Raw genomic sequence first — 22,353 nt, 5'->3', positions numbered from 1 at the left:
GAGCAAATACACTAGAACGTTCCGGGAACAAAACTTGATTTTCAGCACACACACACACTTCCTCTCTTCAGGAGAGCTTTCAAAGGAGGCCATCTGTGCAAATATGGGACATCCGAATAATGATATTTCATGTTTCTTTACTGTTATTTATCTGTTAAAATACAAGAGGGTAGAGAAAGGGTAAGTGTATTAAGAAAGGCATGTCCAGAAACACTAAAGAGTCACAGTAAAAGAAACAGTTTCTTTGAACATACAATAAGACATAGATTAGGCAGCTGAATACAGAGTACAGTCGCCCTCTGGTGGACAACATGCAGCATGCACTACAAGATAGACCCCTTATCATTTCCCCCCCCATAGCACTCAAGTTGTACCTAAAAATAAAACACCATTATGAGGAAAAAATCACTTCATTATACAGGAGATATTTACGCGAGAATATTATTTACAAACATAACCACTTGGGCTTCATAGATCTAGGTTTGATTCTCATTCTATCTATAATGGGTGTCAATAGCCATCTTAGCCAGTCGATGCTGGTTCAGTCCTGCTTGGCTGGTCTCCAGGGGAGAGGGGATGGACTCGGGTCTCGCCAGAAGGTTCCGGAGAGGGTCAACAGGAAGTTGCTGGAACGCTGCTTCAGCCGCTGACGGGGAAAAAAGAGAATATCGGGTATTAATTAGAGATGTAATGGTATGGAACTTTCACATGATGATTATAGCCATCATAATTATCACGGTTATCAGTATTATCACGTTACTGTTAAAATGTTCCAAAAATGTTCAAAAACTACTGACACTGAAATCGTTTGACAAGGTTTTATATTAAGAACCACAAATAAAATTAGCAGCACTGCACTTTTTGTTTGTGTAAACATTAAAATAATGCGTCTGGGAGACTAATTTTGGAAGACTGTAGTTCTGGGAGACGTAGTTTTGGGAGACTGTAGTTCTGGGAGACTAGTTCTGGGAGACGTAGTTTTGGGAGACTGTAGTTCTGGGAGACTGTAGTTTTGGGAGACTGTAGTTCTGGGAGACTGTAGTTTTGGGAGACTGTAGTTCTGGGAGACTGTAGTTCTGGGAGACTAGTTTTGGGAGACTAGTTTTGGGAGACTGTAGTTCTGGGAGATGTAGTTTTGGGAGACTAGTTTTGGGAGACTGTAGTTCTGGGAGACTGTAGTTCTGGGAGACTGTAGTTCTGGGAGACTGTAGTTTTGGGAGACTGTAGTTCTGGGAGACTGTAGTTCTGGGAGACTGTAGTTCTGGGAGACTGTAGTTCTGGGAGACTAGTTTTGGGAGACTGTAGTTCTGGGAGACTGTAGTTCTGGTTGATGCTGGACCGTATTTACAGTGAGTTTTTCAAAGCACGGTAATCAAACACGGTTTTAGTGATCATTTTATCGTGATAAATGTAATCCCATTTTAATCGCGGTTTATCACTAAACCGGTTATCGTTACATCCCTAGTATTAATATTGGGGTTGTGCAAATCAAGATGCATAGAAATGGTTACTATTATATTTCCTTACCCAATCTGCCACTGATCTCTTTCACCAGCAGCTGAGACTGCTCCTGGATGGACATCAGCTCCCTCACCATCTGACACTGGGAGTCCATCTACCCAAGAGCATCACACCGAAGTTACCGTTTAACCAGATGATTCGAGCACAGAGGCTACAGCTATCACTAGGGCTGGGTATTGATTCACAGCTATCACTAGGGCTGGGTATCGATTCACAGCTATCACTAGGGCTGGGTATCGATTCGAATTTCAAGAATCGGTTCGATTCCGATTCACAAGGTTCAGAATCGATTATCTCGATATCGATTCGGTTAGTGTTTTTTTTTTGCTGTAACCTTAATTACATGACTGCCAAGTTATGCAACACATCAATACTAGGGCTGGGTATCGATACTGATTTCCAAAAATGAATGAATGAATGAATCATTGAATGAATTAATGAACTATTCATTCCTTCATTTATTCATTCATTCATTAAATAAAAGATCGATTTTGGGATTCATGAATCGATTCCGACTCATTTGATTCAGAATCAATAATAGATTTTTTAAACCCAGCCCTAGCTATCACCCCCCGTGATACTTACAACCATCTCCATCGTGTGCAGCAGGGGCTGCTGTCGACGCAGGACGGCGCTGTAGTCGGGTTTGCTCTGGATGAGCTGGCTCTGGGACGAGCGGGACAGACCGGCGCGGTCTAAGGGCACCCCTCTCTCCTGGCCCTGCTCCACACGTCTACAGAGGGACAGAGAGGAGAGCAGGGCTGCACATTTCAAAGAATTTCATTCATCGATGACTGTTAACCTTAACGAACGATAGTCGATTAATTGATAAGAACGTCCCGCGCTGGACTGAGCTTTGATCACTTCTTTTTTTTTTGTCTTCTTCCATTGTGTCGTTGAAATTTCCCAGCATCCCAATTAGCCTTCGCTACATGGCGTGGCGCCCTCATGTGCAGTCAGACCCTAAATCATGATTACATTTCACACAACTCCCGTTGATAACGTTCGTTCCCCCCAAAAAAGTTCTGTTCCATTAACAAGCAATTAATCGAGTAACCAAATCTTACGAGTAAATTCTTAATCGATAGTGGATTAACATCCCTAGAGGAGAGGGAGACATAATTACACTCGGTCCCAAGACAGAAGGGCATGTGATGCAGGGTCACCAGCGTCTTGTGACTGAAGCTGTGTTCGGAATCGCTCCCTATTCACTATATAGTGCACTATATAGGGCGTCAGCCATTTTGTTTGTAGTGTCCGAATTCTCCACGGAATTTTCGTTCCCTATATAGTCCACTATTTATTACCCACAATTCACCTTGATTTCCAGAGAACAGTGCATGTACCCTACATTTTCTCCGTTCCCTAGGTAGTTCACTACATGGTGAACCCTATATAGGGAATAGGGAGTGAGGGAACGAGGGAGCGATTCCGAACACAGCTCGAGTGTCAGTGTTGATCATGTGACATGCGCTCACCTGGCCAATTCATCTGCTTTACCACGGTGTTTCTCCAACAGGGACTCCCAAGACTCGTTCTCAACCTGCAACCTAGATCACACAAGGTAGAGAGACTTCGTCAGTAAAGGGACAGTTCACTCAAATCGGAGATGTTGAAATGCTGTAGTGTAAATGTACTGTACGTCTGTATGGCCTTCCGGACCTGCTCCATGGTCCTCTGCATCGCAGGGTCACTGAAGCCAAATAAAGTACAGTAAGTAAGAGGAAGAAGATTAGAGATTAATTATACAACGGTTAGTTCTGGTTCCTGATTCTGATTGGCTGGAAGCCATGTTAAAATACTTTGTAACACACACCTGGGACCGCATATCATTCAATTTTCAGTATTAAGCCTCCCATTTGATCCAATGCATTGTAGTTGTTATTGTTGCTTGGCAAGCCTTTTGTTAGGAGAACTATTTTGCTTGGCGGAATTGAGGGAATGATGCTTCGTTTTGAATAAATGTTAATATTTTACATTGCTGTGTGTTTATTTTACACTAATAGCTGTAGTAACCGTTGTATAAAAGCAATAAACCACTCGAGGCCGTGTGTTATAGTGATTTTATAACAGCTAGGGGGGTTTTAGGCACTCCGCTTCTAACAACGCCCCCTAACTGTTATAAAATCACTATAACACACGGCCTCGAGTGGTTTATTGCTTAAATATATATCAGTCAAAGAGCCGCAACAGAGCCTGACTGAGAAGACACACCAGAGGAACAAATGTTCTAAATGAGGAGCAGGAGTGTGAAGCAGGAGGTTAACCTCCAGTCCATTACCTGGGAGTGCTGTTTGGAGGGGGCGGATACTGCGGCGCACTGCCAATCTCCCGGGCCACCCGGCGCCATTCCTTCTGTATGGACTCCACTAAGACCAGGAATAAACGGAAATATGAACGTAGCACTCACACTTTATACATAAGAGGAATCATTTAATGTTATGATCCACTAAAACAAAAATACGCCCAGCAAAGTTAACAGGGGTTTCCCAGAGGCATCGTAGCGCTACGATGAACGCCGTAGCTTACGATGAACGTAGCGCTACGATGCCTCTGGGAAACTCAGCCCAGGATGGACAAATAAAGCTGTACTTACTTTGTGTTTGGAACGACTCCAGACAGGCACTGACTGAGGTGCGCAGAGAGTCTTGTGTTTTCTCTACAGCCAGCTAGTCAGACCAGGAGGAGATGGGATGAGAACAGTCAGAGAAATGATCTAATACTAGGGCTGGGTTTAAAAAAACGATTCATCGATTATGAATTGATTCTGAATCAAATGATTCATCGATCTTTTATTTAATGAATGAATGAATAAATGAAGGAATGAATAGTTCATTCATTCATTCAATGATTCATTCATTCATTCATTTTTGGAAATCAGTATCGATACCCAGCCCTAGTATTGATGTGTTGCATAACTTGACAGTCATGTAATTAAGGTTACAGCTAAAAAGAAACAGGTTTTAGTAACACTAACCGAATCGATATTGAATCGAATCGTGATAATCAATTCTGAACCTTGTGAATCAGAATCGAATCGATTCTTGAAATTCGACTCGATACCCAGCCCTATCTAATACACACATCTGTTTGTAAACCGACTGACTGGCCCAAGTGTGAACTTCAACTCACTCTCATAGCAGCCTCCATCAGCTTCTCCAGCCTCTCCTGCTCTGGTCTTGACGGGCTGATGGCCCTGCACAGAACTGAGACACAAGCCAGGGTGAGATTACAAGATGACACCAAATCACACAACCTCCACCTGGCTTCAGACTCAAAGCACAAGGTGCTCTGTTCACCAGGAGCATGGCGCCACAACATCAATCTTAATATCAGAATCTGAATTCTTTTTATTGCCATTTGTACTTGGGACGTACATAGGATTTTTTGTGTGACACGGTGGAGCCAACAATGGACCAGTGCAAGGCAAGGCAAGGACAGGACAGGACAAGACAGGACAAGACAGGACAGGCAAGGACAAGAAAGGACAGGACAGGACAGGACAGGACAGGACAGGACAGGACAAAATACATAGTGCAAAAACTAGCAACGCATTTGACCTCCAAAAGAGACTGAAGTAGTCGGTATAGAGCAAAAAATGGCAGGGGGCAGAGGAGAGAGTCAGAGGGCAGCCATGTTTATAAGGCTGATGGCCGTGACTGCGTCAAACAGTTGTAGTCTCTAACGAGCGCAGCCTCCTGCCAGAGGGGGGCGGTGTGAAGAGGCCGTAGCCCGGTGGGAGGGGTCGGTCGTGATTTTGATGATACGACCGAAGTAGTAAACAGAGAGAGCTTACGCCGGGAGGGGTTGGGGCAGGCGGGGAGGGAGCGCCGACCCCTGGTTGACCTCCGCCAGGATTTCCTCCGCGAGCTGGGGCTCAGAGGCGGGACGCCCGCGGTGTCTTCACCTCCCTCCAGGCTCCTCCCCTGAACCCCTCCTCCCTCCAGGCTCCTCCCCTGACCCCCTCCTCCCGCTGACTCCATGGGTTCATGCTCTGCGTCTAGCGGCTGGGTGGCGCGGGGGGGTGGAGAGGTGGTGCGGGGGGGAGGAGAGGTGGTACGGGGGGGAGGAGAGGTGGTACGGGGTGACTTCTGAGGAGGAGCTGGGCTCGGATCTCCAGAGCTGCCTCTTTTGAGTCCCTGAGGCTTGTCTTCCCGGTGAATCTATACAGAACGACAAAGCAATACGACTCTGTGGTGAGAGTGATTTCAGGATCCGTCGACTGTCTTGCTCGACTGGGAGCCAATATCAGTGTCACAGGTCTCACCGCGTCGCTCGTCAGTACCACCACCCTCACCTGCCCACGCTGGGGTCAATCTCCCATCCTCTGACTCGCCAACGCGCACAGCAACCTTACACAACCACCGTTTTAGCCAGCTACGTCACTGAAGAGCTAGCGATTCGAGGCTGAGGGTGGGTGGTATACTTAGGAGTGAGTTTAACCAATTTAACTTGGTTACATCGGTTGTGTTAACCCCCCCCCCCCCCCCCCCCACGCAAACACATCAAGACCCAGCACTTCAAAGATCTCAGCTGGCTAACAGTGGAAAAAAAGATCGGAGCACATTTCCCTGTTACTAGTACACAAATCCATAAACAATGAAGCCTCAAGCTATCTGACCAGTTATTTCACAAAAATTAAATAGATTAATTCTGTATGCACCAGAGCCAGTGAAGGTGATTTTGATATTTCTAGATATAGGATTCCAGTCGGGAAATTAACTTTTTTTTTTTTACATTCAGGCGCTGTTTTATGTAACACTTTGCACAGTGAAGTAGACCCATTCAAAATCTAGCTTTAAAACTGCAGTTAAGAAATGGATGATGGAAAACCTTAGATGTTTAAATGGGCTTTCTTGTTTGTTTTTTGACAGTGATAGAAGTTAACTAATTATAGTAGCCTAAAAGTTAGTCTAATGTAGTGTGGAAAAGTAATTGTATGTGTTCTGTGATTGTATTCAAGCGTTATTTATTATTTCTGAAACGTGTGCAGATGTGTTAATGCACATCAATGCACTTTACTATTCTGCCATGTTGTGCTGCTATTTGCCATGTTGCGCTTCTGCCCTGTTTTTAAACCCTGTTTTAATGCTGCTACTCCTCTTTTAAAATGCTGCTCAGTTTTAATCAATTGCACTGTAGTAGGCTATATATTAGATACGTTTATATGTAAATTTTATTATTATTTTATTCTTAGTATAGGACTATTATTATTAGGTTATTTGTATCGTACACTGCTGGTCCTGGGTACATGTTTCGTTTCACGTGTAAGCATGTAAATGACAATAAAGTGACCTTACCAAATGCTTGTATATAAGAGGACCAGCCTGGGAGTGAGTAGTTGACTTAATTGTGTTTTTATCCTGGACTGTTTGACGTGTATGTACAGCATTTCAGGGAGGTAACATGTGATATTTATGGTTGTTTAAGATCAATTCAAGCATCTTTCTGGTCTTACCTCGCCTTGAGAACCAGCAGCATCAGGGTCGCATCTGAAAACAAGATAATGATGTCAGGGGTTTAACATGTCAATGCAGATACCAAGGCAAGGCAAGGCTAGTTTATTTATATAGCACATTTCAGCCACAGGGCAATTCAAGGTGCTTTACATGAGACATTAAAAGCATTAAAACAAAAAGCAAGACATTATAGACATTTAAAACAAAAGGCAGGACAAATTAAAAGCATTAAAACAAAAAGCAAGTCATTATAGACATTTAAACAAAAAGCAGGACAAATAGAATAGAGGAATAAAAGTGACAGTGCAGTATACTGATAAACATAGCTCCTCTTAGAAAGCAGTGGCAAAAAGAAAAAAAGAAAAAGCCTAGTTAACTATATTATACGAATAACGTACAACTTAGCAAGCACTAGCTAGTTGTCGTGCAAGCTAAACTGGCTGCTGGCTAGCTAAGTTAGGCTATTTAGGTTAGTTAGCAAACTTTGAGTTGCCCATCACACGACGTTGGCAGAATGTTATCCACGATAATAAACAACTTCCTACAACTACAAATAATCTCTCAGAAGCGTTTAGAAGTGACGAAGCACCAGATATACCAGACCTGAGTGGATGTATTAAAACCGGGCTGGACACTTTTGTTCCAAGCTCCGCCATTTTGGAACCGAATCTGCCCGCGCTCAATCAAAACAAACTGACCCTCCCCATTCCACTGCTAAGCATGCCGGGAAATGTAGTTTAACCTCCCCGTTGATGACTCAGATTCAGTTATAGGATCCCAACAACTCTCCCCTTAGTCTCTACTCCATTGTGTTTATTAGCACACACAACCAGATAAGCATGGGTACCTCAGCAGGGAAAGGGTACGGGATTTGGCCAATTTCAAGTTATGTTACCAAGACCGGGTTCATTTTAACATACACATCTGTTTACTTGTGGAAGTGTGCTGTGCCAGGCAAACAAACTCGGTGATGGACCATGATAATCTTAGGGTTGTAGACTTGAGGCCCCTGTTGGTCGCAGCTAAGCATTTCTTTGTACATGGTTCCGTCATGTACTTATTACAAATAAAAAAAGATGTATTTTATTCATGTACCCCTTACCTTATACCTACTTGAGTAATGCAACCTATGCAGACACCGTTTTACCAATTACCTGTCCTGCACCCTGTCCTATGTCGTCTGCAACAGCATAGGCCTCAACGCTAGTCAAATTCCTAGTATGTGTGAACCATATACATGGCTAATAAACAGATCTTGAATCTTGAACATACCAGTTCATACGTAACTGCAATGTTATTACTCACTACATGCATCACTATGTAGTAGTTGCATAATATCACATTAAAGTGTACATTTACTTTGAGGAACATGAAAGAACTAATCAGAAACTGATCAATTGCAACACTTGTATTTTTTAAGTCTTTTATAATGTAAGAGATTTAATCTTTTTACAAAATCAAGAGAAGAAAAACAAAAAAAATTCAAACACTTCGCATTCCTCTTGCAGAATGCCCCTGTTGTGTTTCTGTGCAGTTCAAAATGGCTGAAACACAGTCTCACACTCCACACAATACTGCTGTCTTCTTGGCCTTTTGTATGAGGGGGAAGGGGGGGGGGGGGGGGTGAGGCAAGAGGGAGAAACGGGTGGGGGCGGGGCTTGTGAACCATCAAGAAAAAGATAATTTAGATACGTTATGTTAAAAGAACTGGGGAAGAAGGAACAGAGCAGGATGAGGAGAGATGGAATTAACGTCCAGGAGTGTGTGGTGCCGCCACGCCCATCTTGTGCGTATCACAGCAGCCATCATCACCACCCCCCCCCTCCCCCCTCAAAAGTCTCCTCCTCTTCCTGTACAGTCTGGCTGCTCGGGGCAGCGGTTCACTCGGGGCAGCTGTGGTACGATGGCGGCTCAGGAAGGCAGCGTCAAGGTTCCTTTGCCCAGCAGGAACTGCAGGATGCGGTCAACCAGCAGAGCGGCGACAAAGTCTACCACAAGCACCTGGGTGATAACTAGTTTGAACTGCATGGAGGAAAAGAGGGAGTTGATTAAAAAAAAAACAGTTAAAAACTGAAAATCTGTGATAAAGGGCAAGAAGGATAAATGTCGTACGAGTACACAATTACCTCAGATGGAATATCTACAAGAGCAAACTGTTCATTAAATTCGGGCGAGGACCCCATTAGAAGCCCCACGATAGCCAGCCCCGACAGGGCGATGCTCCACAGCAGAGGCCGGTTCTCGCTGAGAGACTCCATGAAAGGGTGTCCCTGTCAAACAGAAGCAGCTCGTCGTCAAACAGAAGCAGCTCGTCGTCAAACAGAAGCAGCTCGTCATCAAACAGAAGCAGCTCGTCATTAGCGGAATGCATCTTGCGGTTTGCAATTAATGGTAAATGGTAAATGGACTGCACTTATATAGCGCTTTAAAATGGCCTCTCATTCACTCTAATACACTCCAATACACTCGCTTTCCAAAGCCAAAGCGCTTTACAATGGCCTGTCATTCATCCATTCACACACACATTCACACACCAATGGCCTCAGCCATGCCATGCGGGTTCAGTGTCTTGCCCAAGGACACTTCGACATGTGGACAGGAGGAGGCGGGATTCGAACCGCCGACCCTACGATCATTGGACGACCCGCTCTACCACTGAGCCACAGCCGCCCCCAATTATACACACTAGTGACGTGGGAGGGTACCTTGTAGTTGATGGCAAAGGTAGCCATCTGCATGGCCATGGACATGATGTACACAGTGCTGTTGATAAGACTAGGCTCAAATTCTTTGTAGAGATCCGCAAACCGCTCTGCCCTGCAAGACAAAGAGACGTCCAATCAGGATGGACAACTGGACGGGTGGAAACAGATGATTGTTCTGTCATTTGAAATAGTGTGTGTGTGTGTGTGTGTGTGTGTGTGTTTGGTGTGTGTGTGTGCGTGCGCTCACCTAGGAGGACTTCTGCTCTGTGCCCCTTTGTACAGATACACCAGACTGCAGAAATGCACAGCGAACTGTAGCAGCACAGTCAACACGGTGTACAGGTTGAAGATGTTGGGTAGGGGCCTCTCTTTAGACAGGGTCTTCAGGGGCTGCGTCGGAAAAAAGAGAGGCTCATAAAAACACATTCCTTTAACAGCAATTATCACGGCAATTAGCAAGGATCAATCAATACAATTAAGCTTAGGGCTGCCGTTGTACGGTTGTCCAACGACACAAACAGAGCCTGGGCTGAGTTTCCCAGAGGCATCGTAGCGCTACGTTCATCGTAGCGCTATGATGAACGCCATAGCTTATGATGAACGTAGCGCTACGATGCCTCTGGGAAACTCAGCCCTGGTTTCCTCACACGTCTCCCTCACCTTTGACCTTGAGATGAAGAGGAAGCAGCCGGCGAGCAGCAGGCCCTGCAGAGTGGCCTGGAAGTCGCTGAACTTCACCCCCTCCAGGTAGAGCACCGACTGGCTGTACGCCAACACCAGCGCGTTCAGAGCCAGGATCTTGAACATCTGGAGGGTGGTCACCAGCGTGCAGCGGCCCTGCTTTATCACGTGGCAGACTGGACACGGACGGAGGGGGAGGAGGGGGGCAGTGGTTTAGATTAAGCGTCTAATGTGTGTGTGGAAGTGTGTTATTACTCACTGCATTGTATGTAGAAGTGTTATTACTCACTGCAGTGTGGAGACGTGTTATTACTCACTGCTTTGTATGTAGAAGTGTTATTACTCACTGCATTGTGTGGAGACGTGTGTTATTACTCACTGCTTTGTATGTAGAAGTGTTATTACTCACTGCATTGTATGGAGGACAGTTTGGAGGTAAAAGGCGCGGCGATAGAGGCATCTCCCAGTTTCACGACTTGTATCTGATCCTCTTCCAGCTCCCGTAACACTTGGCTAATTCTCTCCTACGACACGGCAAAAACACACAATGGTTGTAGCAAAACACACGGTCACCGCGTTTCACAGAACGCTAACGGCACCACACGGGGGGGGGGGGGGGGTGTGCGCTGTGTCTCCCGCACCTTCTGTGCAGCGAGCTGCTCCTCTCTCTGGGCCATCACCCTCTGCCTGGCCGCCCGGGAGCTGAGCTTGACCCCTGAACTTGTGACGGGGTGTGTGGGTCTGGGCTCGGCAGGGGGCGGCTCCTTCTCCCGCCCTCTCTTCCGTCTCTCGGGCATGCGCTCGGGGGCGTTGGCTAACAGAGCCACACCTGAGGGACGGCAGGGTGTTGGGGGAGGGTTAGCATGTTGCTACATCACTCAATGCTAATGAGGTGCTACATCACTCAGTGCTAATGAGGATTCATGTACAGCAACAAGATATGTGAATTAATTTTAACAGTTGACTCAAATCAAATCAAACTTTGTTTGTATAGCGCATTTCATACCCAGAAGCAACACAATGCGCTTTACAGAGAACAAGGGAGGTGGGCATACGACCCACCCCTACATATTCCAGAGGGAAGCAAAAAAACAGTTTCACCCAGGGGCCAGAAAAGTGAGCTGTAAAAACAGGAGTGCACAAATAGTAGCAGAGAAGTTTCCTACATGCTACATGACTCACCGATGTGGGCGTGTTTAAGCGCTCCGACGTCATTGGTCCCGTCACCACACATTAGAGTAACGTAGCCCAGCCCCTTTAGGCTGGTGATCACAAACTCCTGCGACGTAAAACGCAATCATCAGCAGGAAAACACAATCAGCAGGAAAACGCAATCATCAGCAGGAAAACACAAAGAGAAATACAAACAATAAGTAGAGGATGAAGCGCATCAAAGAGTCAATTCATTTTAAGGATGTGTAATAGCAATTCTGTCCCTCATGATGATACCTTATGGCATGGGTCGCAAATTTAGTATACCTCTCTTCCATTATTTATTTCAATTTTCTGACCTTTAAAATCACGTTTCATTAATAAAAACCATAGAAAATTCAACAACAAAAAAAGTTTCCCTTTTTTTTTTACCATCCCTCCGCGCCTCCCCTAAATTTCTTTGGGGCCCCCCAGGGGAGGCCCGCCTCACAGTTTGGGAATGCCTGCCTTATGGCATTTACTGCCACGTTTTCTATTATCAATGATTGTTTTGATTGACATTTCATTAACCTACATTTCCTCATTTTGATTTATTGAAATCAAATCAAACAATGTATGTTCCATACTCAAAGGCAACCAGGGGTTTTCCTGGCTCAGAATGGGTCTTTGGGGAAAACTGTGTTTTATTCTGAGTAGCCTACCAGCATATGTAGGCCTATATTCTTTGCTCAATCAATCAATCATGATTGATTGATTGATTGATTGATATATTCTTTGCTGATCTCGATTACTAGTGGTCCAAACCATGGACAATGCAAGAAAGAGGGATGGGCTGCACTTGAAACAAGCTATCAAACACATTTGGAGAGGATCTGAATTGCTATTTTTATTCTCAATTTGTAGCATTTTGGCACTAGTGATTTTCCTTTGGCTCAGGCTAGAATCTCTTTGTAGGACGCCAAAAAATCCTCTACGCAGCAAAAACCCTGCCAACACAATGCGCTTCCACAGAAGAAACTAGTCCTTTAAATTAGGAGTCTACTTAATATTTTTCTCTCCAGCCATCCCCCCCCCCCCTCCCCCCAGCCCTATCGAGACAGCAGGAAGAAAAGGAACCGACCTTCTGTTTGGGGCTGACCCTTGCGAAGACGCGCACGTGGGGTAGGAGGGCGTGGAGCAGCAGGGTGTCGCCCGACAGCCTGGCCAGCCCCTCCCCCGTCACGCACAGGTCGTACTGGCTGACGAACGACGACACGGAGGGGGGCGGCAGCGGCAGAGACACACTCCCGTCTATGGACTCCCACTGCCACTCGCCTGGAAGACAGAACACACTCAGTCCCACTACTAGGGCTGCACGATTATGACTAAAGATAATAATTGCGATTATTTGCTTCAAAATGGTCATTGCGATTAATATTTCAAAGTAATAGCTTTAGCTCTGCACAGTTTGCATATGACCTGCTTGGCTTGAGCGACATCATTTTTTCACTACTCATGGCTGCATACTCTTGTGACACTTGTCTTGACCTAATGCTATCTGTCTTCTCAGTGAAATTGCTGCGCACAGCGCACTCAGCGGGAACGCATGTGATTGCTGCACTTGAAACAAGTTATCAAACACATTTGGAGAGGATTTGAATTGCTTTTTTTATTCTCAATTTTTAGCATTAATTTTAGCTCTGGCTAAAATCTCTTTTGGGGGGCGCAAAAAAATCCTCTATGCAGGAAAAACCCTGGTCTTTGTACTGTCCTGTCCTCACCCTGTCCTATGTCGTCTGCATCAGCGTCTGCCTTAACCCTGGTCAAACTCCTAGCATGTGTGAACCATATCCATGGCTAATAAACAGATCCTGAATCTTGAACGTAACGTTGTCATCACTCATCAATAAGCCCGTAGCCTGACTCACCCTGGTTGGGTCCAGACTGCAGGATCAGTGTGTGCTCCTTCTGGATGAAGTGAAGCTCTTTGGCTACGTGGCACGCGGTCAGGGGGTTGTCACCTGTGATCATTACCACCTAACGGAGAGAGAGCAGTATTACATCTGTGTGTGTGTGTGTGTGTGTGTGAGAGTGTATATGTGTGTGTGTGTGTGTGTGTATATGTGTGTGTGTGTGCGTGTGTATGTGTTCAGGCGGCTTCCCTCACATGATGCGACGCCTCCTGGATCTCTTTGATGACCGCCTTGCTGTCGGTCTTGAGGGGGCAGGAGACGACCATGAAGCCGGCGAACTGCAGGTCACACTCCAACGCCTCGCGACTCACCTCCCGCACCTCACACACACACACGCACGCACACGCACGCACACACACACACACACACACACACACACACACACACACACACACACACACACACACACACACACACACACACACACACACACACACACACACACAGTTAAAAGTCGCTCAGCCAGCCAGTCCAGCATGGCCTGTCCACTACATGCGGAGACAGTGATGAGCTCCTGGGCTCCAGGGTCAGGTAGGTGACCTCCAGGGTCAGGTAGGTGACCTCCAGGGTCAGGTAGGTGACCTCCAGGGTCAGGTAGGTGACCCAGGTACCTGCTGGTGGCTGAGGTGACCCATCTCTTTGTAGCCCAAGGCCAGCACCCTGGCACCTTCGCGGGACATCTCTTTGTGCACCTTGTCATAGCTGGCCGGACACTCCGAGAACTGCAAAACATCGGTCACAACAGCGGCCATGACACCATCAGTATCAATGATCGTATCAATCAACGAACAGTATCAATGATCGTATCAATCAACGAACAGTATCAATGATCCTATCAATCAACGAACAGTTTCAATGATCCTATCAATCAACGATCAGTATCAATGATCGTATCAATCAACTAACAGTATCAATGATCGTATCAATCAACGATCAGTATCAATGATCGTATCAATCAACGAACAGTATCAATGATCGTATCAATCAACGAACAATATCAATGATCGTATCAATCAACGAACAGTATCAATGATCGTATCAATCAACGAACAATATCAATGATCGTATCAATCAACGAACAGTATCAATGATCGTATCAATCAACGATCAGTATCAATGATCGCATCAATCAACGATCAGTATCAATGATCGTATCAATTAACGAACAGTATCAATGATCGTATCAATCAACGATCAGTATCAATGATCCTATCAATCAACGATCAGTATCAATGATCGTATCAATCAACGAACAGTATCAATGATCGTATCAATCAACGAACAATATCAATGATCGTATCAATCAACGAACAGTATCAATGATCGTATCAATCAACGATCAGTATCAATGATCGTATCAATCAACGATCAGTATCAATGATCGTATCAATCAACGATCAGTATCAATGATCGTATCAATCAACGAACAGTATCAATGATCGTATCAATCAAGATCAGTATCAATGATCGTATCAATCAACGATCAGTATCAATGATCGTATCAATCAACGAACAGTATCAATGATCGTATCAATCAAGATCAGTATCAATGATCGTATCAATCAACGAACAGTATCAATGATCGTATCAATCAACGAAGTATCAATGATCGCATCAATCAACGAACAGTATCAATGATCGTATCAATCAATGAACAGTATCAATCATCGTATCAATCAACGAACAGTATCAATGACACTACTGATCCTACACCGGGTTAGCCAATGTAGGAAGTAGAGATGTAACGGTATGAAAATTTCACATTATGATTACAGTGATCCAAATTATCATGGTTATCAGTATTATTGCGGTATTGTTAAAATGTGCTGAAAATGTTCAAAAACTACTGATACACACACTGAAATCATTTCACCAAGTTTTATATGAAAAAGCGTCTTGGAGACTTACTAACTTTAGTTGATGTTGGACAGTATTTATAGTGAGTTTTTCAAAGTGCGGTAATCAAACTTTGGTTTTAATTCAAATTTTATCGCGATAAATTGAATCACATTTTATCGCGGTTAATCATTATACCTGTTATCGTTACATCCCTAGTCAATCAATCCATCAAAGCTTTATTTGTATAGCGCATTTAATACCCAGAGGCAACACAATGCGCTTTACAGAGAACAAGGGAGGAAGGAAGCATGGATGTAGTGTATTAGTGGATGTAGGATGTAGTGTATTAGTGGATGTAGGATGTAGTGTATTAAGTGGATGTAGGATGTAGTGTATTAAGTGGATGTAGGATGTAGCGTATTAAGTGGATGTAGGATGTAGTGTATTAAGTGGATGTAGGATGTAGTGTATTAAGTGGATGTAGGATGTAGTGTATTAAGTGGATGTAGGATGTAGTGTATTAAGTGGATGTAGGATGTAGTGTATTAAGTGGATGTAGTGTATTAAGTGGATGTAGGATGTAGTGTATTAAGTGGATGTAGGATGTAGTGTATTAGTGGATGTAGGATGTAGTGTATTAATGGATGTAGGATGTAGTGTATTAAGTGGATGTAGGATGTAGTGTATTAAGTGGATGTCGGATGTAGTGTATTAAGTGGATGTAGGATGTAGTGTATTAAGTGGATGTAGGATGTAGTGTATTAAGTGGATGTCGGATGTAGTGTATTAGTGGATGTAGGATGTAGTGTATTAAGTGGATGTAGGATGTAGCGTATTAAGTGGATGTAGGATGCAGTGTATTAAGTGGATGTAGGATGTAGGATGTAGTGTATTAGTGGATGTACAGTACCATTCCCCTGAGTGTCTCTGGAGCCCCTTTCACAGTGGAGATGTAGCAGAGCTCAGTGGAGCCCAGCCTCTCGTAGGAGGCCAGGACGGACATCCTCTTAAGAGCGCTGGCGAAGTGGAACCGCTGGTGGATCTTCAGTCCCGGCGTCTTGATCCCTCGAGCGAACGCCTTCTCATCTGGACGCAGGGAGACTCAGGTCAGACGGGCACGCGGGCGGTGATGGCACTAAGTTTAATTAATTTCGGCACAGACAACCACCGCCGCCACCGAGGAAGACAGGACACGCGCGGCGGACGCGTGGGCGTGGTTAAAAGAGAGTTTACCGCCGGCTTGAGCTGAGCCACCTGGAGGTTTTAGGTTAGGGCGACCGCCGTACCTTTAGTGAGGGTCCAGTCCGCAGCGGTTAGCATGGCTTTCTCCAGCGGGTCACCAACCAGCTGCCCGTCGTCCAGCGTGACCAGGGAGTGACACGTGGCCACCACCCGATGAGTCTCCACGGGGATCTCTGAGACCGGCATCACCTCCTTCCCCTCTCTGTGAGGGACACACACGCACGCACGCACACACACACACAGACACACACACACACTCGCACACACACGCACACACACACGCGCACACACACACACACACACACACACACACGCACGCACACACACACACACACACACAAACAGAAACACACACAAAGACACACACACACACGCACAGACACACACACACGCGCACACACACACGCACAGACACACGCACAGACACACACACACACACGCACGCACACACACACACGCACACACACACACACACACAAACAGAAACACACACAAAGACACACACACACACACAAACACGCACACACACACAAAGACAAAGACACACACAAAGACAAAGACACACACAAAGACACACACAAAGACAAAGACACACACAAAGACACACACACACACACACACAAAGACACACACACACACACACACACACACACACTGTCACTATCCGCAGGAGTGAACACTGAGACGCACGGATACTGACAATGCTACCGATTCTTCAGCAGCGCTGTCGGGTTTATTTTGCTCGCCGTCTACCGGGCGAATGTTCCCGGCGTGACGGGGGGGTCGTACCTGAGGCCCGCGACCCCACGCACCACCAGGCTGTCGCTGGTCAGAGTGCCCGTCTTGTCGAAGCAGCACACCTCCACCTTCCCTGCAAACGGGATCCTGAAGGGCTCCGTACAGAACACATCTGAGGAAGAAGGAGAAGAGAAATGTTTAAAAATGAAAGACAGTAAAGCCTAATTTATGCTTCTTGAAAAGTGTCACTCAACAAATGTCGCTAGACCAAAAAAAAAAGTGTCGCTCGAGTAAATGTAGCATTTATGCTTTGTCGTTTCTATGGCAACAATCAGCCGTGCGCTTGTCATTCTGTTGCGCGTTTGTTGTTGTTCTGAGAGAAGCGGCTTTCTGAGGGAAAGAGTTTAATCTGAGGTAAAGAGGTTATTCAGAGAGTGGTTTTCATTGTGGTTTGTTTTCATTCTTTTCTGCAGTACTTGGGCATCTCTGAAGGGGCAGTGATGAATTATATAGACGGGATATCTCCTCACAAGCTGGGAGAGACGTTCCTCTACTCCTTCCATGACAGCCAAACGTCAAATGACACCAAAACTAAAACAAGGCTGTGGAACAAGCATATCCATGACAACGCACGAGCATTCTATCCAGCTATCCAATCACACTTGAGCGACAATATGTGACGGAGTCAGTGACATAAAAAATGTTGGTGCGTGACAGCCCTCGGCGACTTTTATTTCACAAAAAAGTGTGAAGTCAAAGCGACAGTTTTAAGTGTCAAGCATAAATTGGGATTAAGTCAAGTCACATAACACATCTTTTCCACCAACGTCAACCACTACACACACAGACACAGACACAGACACAGACACACACACACACACACACACACACACACACACACACACACACACAGACTCACAGAGCTTGGCCAGGGCGATGAGGGAGGTGTTGACCGCCAGAGAGAGCTCTATGGGAAGCTCGGGTGGGACCACAGAGGTGAGGATGAGGGTGCACTCCAGAAACAGCTTGTACCTGTTCCTGCTCAGGTCCTTGGTCCCTGGGGGGGGGCAGACCACGAACATAAACACCGGGAATTATGGGAGTCTGCTCGCGACCTCGGGCTATTAAACATGAGGTCGGTCGACGAGTCATCGTGTTAAAGACCAACTGTGTGGAAATGGTGACCGAGCTTTGCGAAACAACAACTCACCTTCTACCCACACGTAACCAGCAGCAGCGATGGCGAACACCAGGAGGAAGAGGATGAAGATGAAGGTCTCCAGATTGTTGGCTGTGACTCTCTTCACTCCGAAGAGGATGGTGCGGAGCAGTTTACCCTGAAGGCAGAGACGGTCTTGGTGTTCAATAGGGATACTAGATTTTTCACTACAAACATCAAGACAGTTGAAGATAAAACAATCGAGGTTCTCTTCGTTTACGTTCAACAGGGTAAATCAAGGAAGGCCAGAGAGCTAAACGAGGAGTGGAAACATTCTGGGCATCTCCCTACTTGAGAGGTGTAGAATCCAGTTCTCAACACGTAGGCAACACAGCCGTTGTCCACCGCTGCAGAGAGAAGAGATCGATGTCAATATCAATATAGAATATCATTTTGGTGGGTGGGGGCGGGGGGGGTGCACCCTTCTCCACTGTATTATTTAGAAAAGTTCTCCTTCTACATATAAATATTTCTAAAATAAAATTTAAAAAACAAAAATATTTCTAAAATAAAATTTAAAAATGAATAAATATATCTTAAATAAAATAAATAAACAAATAAATATATCTAAAATAAAAATAAATAAACAAATAGATAACTAACGTTTGAGTCCAGCACTGGCTTTGAGAGGGGGGCTGTGCTGGACCACCTTGGTCCCGCCAGAGATGATGTGAAGTCGGGAGTCTGCTTGCAAGTCCAGGATTCTCTCTGGGTCCAGGTCCTCCACTGGCTCCTGGATACACATTAGACACCTTTATGAACCTTTATGAACCTTTAAGAACTTATGAATTTTTCGGACACTACAAACAAAATGGCTGACGCCCTATATAGTGCACTATATATAGTGAATAGGGAGCGATTCCGAACACAGCTCTAGTCTGACCTTCATCTGGGGAACGGACTCTCCGGTCAGCATGGCCTCGTCCACTATGCAGCGACCCCTCAACAGCAGCACGTCACACGGAACCAGGTTGTCCTGAGGGGAACGTCCTGGAGGAAGAGAGACACGGGCGCACGCCGTCAAACTAACGCTTGAGGACAGAACACCGACGACAGAGGGGGAACCTTACCTATTGAGACGATGTCCCCGGGGACAATTTCGTCGCTGGACACGGGCCTCCACTTCCTGTTTCGATAGACCTGTCGGAAAACATGAAGTTCATGAATGACCTATGACCCCCTAAAGAGCAAAAGGGTTTAAATCAGTAAGTGTCAGAAAACATGTACATGCTTGCTTAGTTATAATTATGTTTTTAGCCTCTCTTACTCTGAAATGTAATTTAATGTAATGTATTGCTTTATAAATGTTCTTAGCTGGTAGACAAACATACTCCAGGAGTTTGCTCGATCGCCTTGTTGAGAGAGGTCAGGGAAGAATTTTTACAGCTCACTTATCTGGCCCCCGGGTGATTACTGTTTTTTTGCTTCCCTCTGGAATATGTAGAGGTGGGTCGTATGCCCACCTCCCTTGTTCTCTGTAAAGCGCATTGTGTTGCCTCTGGGTATGAAATGCGCTATACAGTACAAATAAAGCTTTGATTGATTGATTGATTGATTGATTGATTGATTGATTGATTGATTGATTGATTAGCGTCGGCCTGGGAGACCCAGGGTCCGAGTCTAAAGTACGGTTTGTGAGTTTGTGAGGTGGAAGTAAAGCGTGAGACCGTTTACCTGGATCATGTAGGGTTTGTGAGTTTGTGAGGAGGAAGGAAAGCGTGAGACCGTTTACCTGGATCATGTAGGGCTTGTTTCCCATGCGGCGGATCTCTGACATGTTCCTCATCTGCTGCTGAACGAGAGACGCTTCGAACGCCACCAGCATGAAGAGGGTGAAGACGCTGTAGTACCAGTACTCGTCCAGACACCACAGACCCACGCAGAACACCTGCCAGGCACACACAGTCCCTTCATATCCTTCCACCCGGAACACAGTCCCTTCATATCCTTCTACTCATATCCTTCCGCCATTGTTGGGTCAACACCAGTCACAGCCGACCACACCATAGTTTACCTTTAGGTTTCTGGAGTACTATAACTTAATGCGGAATCAACGTGTGTGTTTGTGTGTGTGTGTGAGAGAGAGAGAGAGAGAGAGAGAGAGAGAGAGAGAGAGTGAGAGAGAGAGAGAGAGAGAGAGAGAGAGAGAGAAAGAGAGAGAGAGAGAGAGAGAGAGAGAGAGTGAGTGAGTGAGTGAGTGAGTGGGTGAGTGAGAGAGAGAGAGAAAGAAAGAGAGAGAGAGAGACATCTGTTCTTCACTTGTCTCACCAAAACACACTCTCACACGCGCACACGCACACACACACACACACACACCAAAGGTCATACAAACCTGGAACACAAAGAAGGGAGCAGTGGCCCTCTCTCTGAAGAGCTCCAGGAAGTCCGGCACCATCATCTCGGCGCGGTTCGTGCCGTAGCGTTTCTCTGCCGCCCGAAGGTCCGCCTCCTCCTGGTAGCCACGCCACGCTTGGAAGAAGCCCATTGGCTGGCTCACGGGGAACGCCACTGGCAGGAAGTGCTTCTTCTCCTTACTGTCGAAGATGTACCGGATTTTCTGAAACTCGAAGGACAAGATACCCTCGCCGTTCTCATCCTGGCACGCGGAGGAAGAAAGGAGGAGAGGATGCGTTTAGAATAACCAACACAAAACAGCGTAAGGACAGAAAGCCTCACTCCAATCACACCGCCCACAGCATCATATCACCCAGAGCAGTCTGATCAACGAGCGGATGGAAGAGCAAAGCCAGGTGACGGACGCTGTAGAAGGCTAACTCACCTGGTCCCTCTGGAGTGCTACTAGCTCAGCAGAACCGTTGTTGGGGGTGGGTACAACCTTAGCCAGAGTGGCCTTGTCCGGGTCCGGCTCCTGTGTGCACAAATTTGCAGGTGAGCGGTTCACATGCGCTACAATCTGTTAAACACAGACGATGAAGTCAACAGGATTCCCACACAAATCAGCAACTCTGGCCTAAAATCATCTTTAAAGCACACACGTTTAATGGTGAATATTAAATGGGAAACAATGGCACAGTCCCATTCCACGTTATGCGACCATATTTCACTTTACCTTAGAACAGGTGAGCCAGCAGTGCGCGTGCACGGACCAATAGCCGGACAGCGCCGTCAGGACGTGCGCGATCCCGATGGCGGCGAGACACAGCAGGCCTGCCTCCGGATACTCCGAGGCTCCATACACCCCGAGCCACAGATACAGCCAGCCCGGGTACAGCACACCCAGGAAGGGCAGAACGGTGCCGTGTAGTAGCCGGGGCCTCCGCCTGTAGAGCGTCACCGAGCTCACCAGCTCGTCAGCCCCGGTCATGTCCTGGTTAGGGTTCATAGAGGAGGGGGCCATTTGCAGCTCCTCCGGCCCCTGAATCCCGTCGCTTACCCCATCCCCGTGGTTCCTAGCTTCATTCATTGTTAGGCCCTCTTTCTCCGGGCCCCCCTGTCCCAAACCTCGCCCTTGCTATTGCTGTTGGAGATGAGATTGTGCCTCTCTGTCCAGTTCGGGTCCGGTGTTCAGGTCCAGTTTTCTGAATCGCTCGCTTTCTCGAGCAGCTGCTTCCGTGTACGTCAGCACGTACGATGACGCAATATCAGACTCCTCCCTGTCCATTGGTGTTAGATACATTGTAACATTTGTTTAACATCAATATCACACACATTATATAGGATCATCAATAAATAATGTATTTTAAAAAACGGGGGTTGAATAATTAGACAAAATAAGGCATTGGGATTTCACATTACCGTCTATTTCTCCTTTAAGAAGTTGACGCACAGCAACAGCTATGATTGGCAGTTCATCTGGACCAATGAAAAAGGAGATCATGGCAGAA

General features: G+C 46.0%; 2 protein-coding genes across 2 annotated transcripts; both read right to left on the bottom strand.

Annotated features, from left to right (window-relative positions):
- Positions 1-357: 357 nt before the first annotated feature.
- Positions 358-5,560, bottom strand: dsn1 (DSN1 component of MIS12 kinetochore complex). Its single transcript, XM_084438027.1, has 9 exons — positions 5,318-5,560; positions 4,654-4,727; positions 4,118-4,190; positions 3,803-3,890; positions 3,164-3,214; positions 3,000-3,071; positions 2,107-2,254; positions 1,528-1,615; positions 358-646 (listed from the first exon to the last, which is right to left on the bottom strand). The coding sequence occupies exons 1-9, from the start codon at positions 5,502-5,504 to the stop codon at positions 495-497; spliced, it is 933 nt and encodes a 310-aa protein (XP_084294153.1). The 5' UTR covers positions 5,505-5,560; the 3' UTR covers positions 358-494.
- A 2,944-nt stretch (positions 5,561-8,504) lies between these two features.
- atp13a1 (ATPase 13A1) lies at positions 8,505-21,981 on the bottom strand. Its single transcript, XM_084438015.1, has 25 exons — positions 21,579-21,981; positions 21,288-21,377; positions 20,841-21,104; positions 20,241-20,396; positions 19,579-19,648; positions 19,392-19,498; positions 19,112-19,241; positions 18,800-18,855; positions 18,500-18,626; positions 18,209-18,346; positions 17,341-17,461; positions 16,596-16,753; positions 16,220-16,395; positions 14,082-14,192; positions 13,665-13,790; positions 13,426-13,534; positions 12,639-12,832; positions 11,549-11,645; positions 11,008-11,195; positions 10,776-10,890; positions 10,346-10,542; positions 9,933-10,075; positions 9,686-9,797; positions 9,107-9,250; positions 8,505-9,002 (listed from the first exon to the last, which is right to left on the bottom strand). Exons 1-25 carry the CDS (start codon positions 21,930-21,932, stop codon positions 8,892-8,894), a joined length of 3,594 nt encoding a protein of 1,197 aa, XP_084294141.1. The 5' UTR covers positions 21,933-21,981; the 3' UTR covers positions 8,505-8,891.
- Between the last annotated feature and the right edge of the window lie 372 nt (positions 21,982-22,353).

The sequence above is a fragment of the Borostomias antarcticus genome, assembly GCF_949987555.1.
Source record: "Borostomias antarcticus genome assembly, chromosome: 5".
Taxonomy (NCBI): Eukaryota; Metazoa; Chordata; class Actinopteri; order Stomiiformes; family Stomiidae; genus Borostomias; species Borostomias antarcticus.
Note: the sequence above shows the minus strand (reverse complement) of the source record. Positions and strands in the feature narration are given on the sequence as shown.